Source organism: Sinocyclocheilus rhinocerous, unplaced genomic scaffold (genome assembly GCF_001515625.1).
Source record: "Sinocyclocheilus rhinocerous isolate Xijiao unplaced genomic scaffold, SAMN03320098_v1.1 scaffold730, whole genome shotgun sequence".
In the NCBI taxonomy this organism is placed as follows: Eukaryota; Metazoa; Chordata; class Actinopteri; order Cypriniformes; family Cyprinidae; genus Sinocyclocheilus; species Sinocyclocheilus rhinocerous.
Window position 1 is genome coordinate 1,196,604 of NW_015670605.1, and position 4,916 is coordinate 1,201,519.

Sequence of the window (4,916 nt, forward strand, 5' to 3'; positions counted from 1 at the left end):
TGGTAAGATATCTGTACTTTTACTTGAGTATGGCTTTCAGGTACTTTATACACCACTGGACATGGAAAGTATGAATTCACTGTTATCTTTTCAGATAGGTGTCTGGAGGCCAGAGTTAAACATATCCAAACACTCTTTCAATTCCTATCTATTGACAAACCTATATAACTTTTCTACACTATCAGTGTCACGAATCCTGTCCATGAACTTCCATCCACTTGCCACCAGAGGTCGCCCTCCCATTATATTGACTCTCACACCACACAGACTATTTACACATCACCCTGGACTACATTTCCCATGCTCCATTGCGCTAATCACAAGCTCACCTGAAACTTATCACACACAGCTGCTACCCATTACACCCACTATAAGAATCAGTCTCAAACAACCATTCACTGCCGAGTATTGTTTAGCGCTTATCGCTCATCATGTGATAGCTACGTTACAGAGCCATTTCAGAGTTTTGTCTAGTTCCTAGTTCTAGTCTAGTTACGTCTAGTTTGGTGCCTGATTGTTTGTTTCCTGATCTCCTGCCTGTCTTGGATTCTTCTATTGCCTACCTCTCTGGACATTGTTCGCCGATCTCAGACCCACGCTAGCCTTTGGATTACTCTTCATCTTGCCTCTTCTATTACTGTTTGCTGTGTATCGACCCATGCCTGTTTCATGACCACGCCTTTTAATAAAAGCATGCAAATGGATCCTCACGTCTCTGTCGCCCCATAACAATCGGCTTGATGTTTGACAAACAACAAAATGGCAAAGAAAATCTAACAGGGATACACTAAAGGAGAACGTTCAATATACATTCTAGAGGACAGAATATTACACAGGCCCTTCAGATTTAGGCCAGTGAGCAACGCCCTAAAAACCACACAAAACACCCAGCAACAGCCTTCTAATGCAATGAAAACACTCAAAACACACCAGCAACTTAATATTTTATAAAAAAAACGGCCCTATTTGTAAGGACAGTGTGTGTATATTTATATTTATATATATATAATGAGAGGCTAAAAATCTATTAATTCATTCAATCTGAATCATTTTAACTCAACATTAGAAAGAAATTTAACTTGTAAAAATTGAATGTTGTGATTTGTGTCAGCTCTGGAATAGGCATTTTAATGAAGTCATTTGTGACTGAAATTTCTGAACATTTACTCTTTATGACAAACTTGTTTACACACACATTCGCTCTGCAATAACTACTGATTTTGTTGCTTTTCCGTAAACACAACGCCAAACTGCATTCCATGGTGAACTGTAATTTCTGAGAATCCTTGTTTACCTGTCTGCATCTTCAAGGCTTCCCTCGTGTACGGTTGCCACACCTGCACAGCAAGACGCTCTTCATTATAAGCCCTAAAACCAGAGATCTAATTACCACTGCTGAAGATAATGAGGGCCAACTGGGTTTGGCATTCATTTAATTACGTTTTTGAATAAAGGTGTTCTGGAAAATCCTTGGTCCTCTCATAATGCTTTTGTGATATGTTTTAAAGGGATAGTTTATCCAAAATGAAAATTATGCCATCATTTACAGACACTCGTGTTGTTGTATGACTTTATTTCTTTTGCGGAACTCAAAGGAAGATATATTGAAGTTGTGAAGTTGTCAAACAACTCACTGATTTCCAATGTATGGACCAAAACAATTTTTTTCAAAGTATCTTCTTTTGTGTCCCACAGAAAAAAAAGGTCATACAGTTTTTAAACGACATGAGGGTGAGTAAATGATAACAATATCATTTTTGGGCAGACTATCCCTTTATCTGGTGTGTTTCCCATCCTGGAGCCAATCACCCACCCACAGTCTCTTTCTTCAACGCAATGGCCTCTAATTTTCTCTAAGTCAAACATATATTTTTACAGTCAAACACATATTTTAGGCAGATAATTACATATATTTAACATGACTAAATTAAAAACTGTTAAGACAAAAATAGCATTTCTAAAAAATTATTTCCTTTCCTACTCTTAACTGGACTGGCATATGTGAAATGCTGTTCACTCAGTACACGTGTGTATTTTTCCAGCTGTCTGTGACTACTGGATAATTAGAAAGCAGTCTGGACTCAAATAGTCACTTGACCTTCTTTTGTTACCAGACATGAATTCAAGGATGAATGGCGATAGCAGAAAAAAAGGGACATAAAAACAACATGCCATGCATTCGAACACTTGACTCAAAGTCAAACATCCAAAATACTTGGCAAAAGTTGCATCTACATGCAATGTTAGAATGGAATGAGACCATTACTTTAAAATGCAACATGAACGACTGACTAAAGTTTAGCCTTGGTGTGAAGTGTAGGCAGGGAGGCAAGGAGACAATGAAAAAAACTTTCCCAGAGCAGCTCCCTCTTCACAATGAATGTTATTTGTCTACTGCACAAAAACAAGGCATGCACTCTGTCCTTGAATAGAAAAAAGGCTACAATTCTGTACTCCAATAAACAATTCTAGCCACATTTGCATCAGTACTGAAACTGGCTGGAATATTTCATCATAAAACGTTTTATCAGGACTGTATGTCTGCTCGTCCATCTGTAGAAAAGAAACATTTCACTTTGTATCCTTTTTCAAATTTCAAGCCATGATTTATGGATAGATCTGTGGGGGGACTTGTCCTCTGAAATACACAATAAATTGACAATCACTTCCACTTCCAGACGGTTTATGAAAGAGTTCACTCAGAAGCCAAAAATTAAAGTTTTGTAACCTCATGCGAAAATGACAACAGAAATTGTTTTCCGTTTTATCATTTCATGTAAAGCGAAGACAGACTCCTTCTGTTTCATCTAAACACAAGTTTATTTGTCTAAAACAGGCTGTCTGTGCAGCCCACAACACAGAAAAAAACTTGTGTGACACATTGGTAGTGCCTCCTGAATAACAAAACATCCATCAATGTCTGGTTTAAACAATATGGGTTTCATTAAATGGCTGCATAATTTGTATAATTAGTTATAATTTATTGCCCCTTGAGACATAAGATCAAATGTTTCACAACTTTATTCAAAATAGCAACTTTCTAAAAAATAAGTTTACACTTTGAAATCTGAGATGATCAACAAATGCAGATATTCAAAACGAAATACTTCCAACCAGAGGCGTCATGCCCATTCAAAGTGAGGGAGGGGGGGGATGGATTTTGAATGCAGCTTCCAAAAGACAAAAAAAAATAGCTGAATAATATTTGTAATATTTGTACGTCGATCACATCACCAGCTGCTAAATTCAAATCTGCGTTCGCTGACTGGCGCTGAACCAGAGACAGGCGCGTTTTTACAGCACTGCGCATTAACCAATCACACACAGTGCTGTTGAGCTTATGAATGCAATGACCAATCAGAAGTGTTCAGATGAGTCATCGCTAAAATGCCGGTGTTTTCTTTACTCGCTCGCTGACTGGCGAATTCTCTCATCAGAAACAACAAAGTGCAGACGTGTGTACGAATTTGTAAGTTAGATACTCATTTCACAGTGTAAACAGCTTAAGTGATTTTAATGGGAGTTTTTGAGAGTGCTTGAACTCTAAACTGAAGTCAGTGAAAATGTTTTTTTGATAATGTAAATGTTCTTTGCTCTCTTTCTGTACAATGAAAGTGTTATGATTTTAACCTAACTTACAATGTTTTTTATTAAATTCACATTAAATACAAAGTCAGTCGTACTAAAAATGTATGGCATGACACCCTTTTACTTAAGTAAATAGACAGGTTTTTATGCATAGTTATAGATTACATTATTAGGCTACTTTGACCATCGCCCATTATAGATCAACATAATCTATAAAGGTGAAAAATGCAACTATTTACACATATTTGAGACCCGAGATAGACTCGAATTTGAGCCAATTTCAAGATTTAGTGAACACGTGTGGGATTTTTTCGAATAAAAAGGACAAAATAAATAAAACATAAGTGCTATTGTGGCTGCTGTGTGTCAAACGAATCCCCCCCCCCACTCGTGCCCCCTCAAAAATAGTGAAAACATGACGCCCCTGCTTCCAACAGATTCAAATATAAAACTCGGGATATGTATAAATGTATTATTAAAAGAAACATTACAACTATTTCCTTAAAACATAAATAATGGAATTCCAAAAATGCTGCTCTTTTTTAAGTTTTTAAAGCTGTCTGTCCACTTTTTGTCAACAGATATTAATGAAAACATTGTAATCAAGTGAATCAGACCTCAAATGGAGGGTCATTTTTCCATATTCCACCTGTTATGAGCTCGCCATTATCTGACCGTTTTGAACCATACTGAGTGGTTCGCAAGAAAAACGTGAGAAATTGCTTGTTATACTCAAGTACCCTTACAGAACTTTTCTTTAATTCACACAGTTTGCTTGATTAGACAAGTGCACACATATTCACTTCGCTGAGAGAGAAAGGGACGCAAAACGCATTTTCAACGAAGAAAATGGTGGGATAGCCTAGAACGACTCTAGGTTTAATTTAACCCTCGTGGCAAAACAAACACTATTTCCAAAGAATCAAATCATAAGATTTAAGTGATTAAAGCTAGTCTTGTATACAGACATACTAAGTTACAAAACGTCAATCAAATCTTTGTACCGACCTGCACGACGCAGTAAGATCCAGAACAAAAGACAACGACACAGCATACTTTCTGATGAGGATTTTACACCTTGGAAACCGCTCTGGTTTAATGGTGATGCCACAACAGCACGGACTTTTTAACCCCCGCTCAGAGCAGAGACCACTGCAACCCGGCAGACACCTTCAGAACTGGGCGGTCACTCCAGAAGGGGCGGGATCTCCACGCAAGAGTTGGTATCTTGCATAAAGTTGAATTAATCTTACATAAAATTTAAGCACAAGCGAAAATATAAAATATGCTACATTTGGGACCCAGGCATAGACTTTTGTTCTCTGTTG

At 37.4% G+C, this 4,916-nt stretch overlaps 1 protein-coding gene across 1 annotated transcript in view; it reads right to left on the bottom strand.

The window, feature by feature from the left end:
- LOC107734291 (CD276 antigen homolog) overlaps positions 1–4,678 on the bottom strand; it is a 21,803-nt gene extending 17,125 nt beyond the window's left edge. Inside the window, exon 1 of the mRNA XM_016546221.1 lies at positions 4,597–4,678. Within this exon, the coding sequence (XP_016401707.1) occupies positions 4,597–4,642 (46 nt within the window). The 5' untranslated portion in view covers positions 4,643–4,678. The remainder of the gene's footprint in view (positions 1–4,596) is intronic.
- Positions 4,679–4,916: the final 238 nt, after the last annotated feature.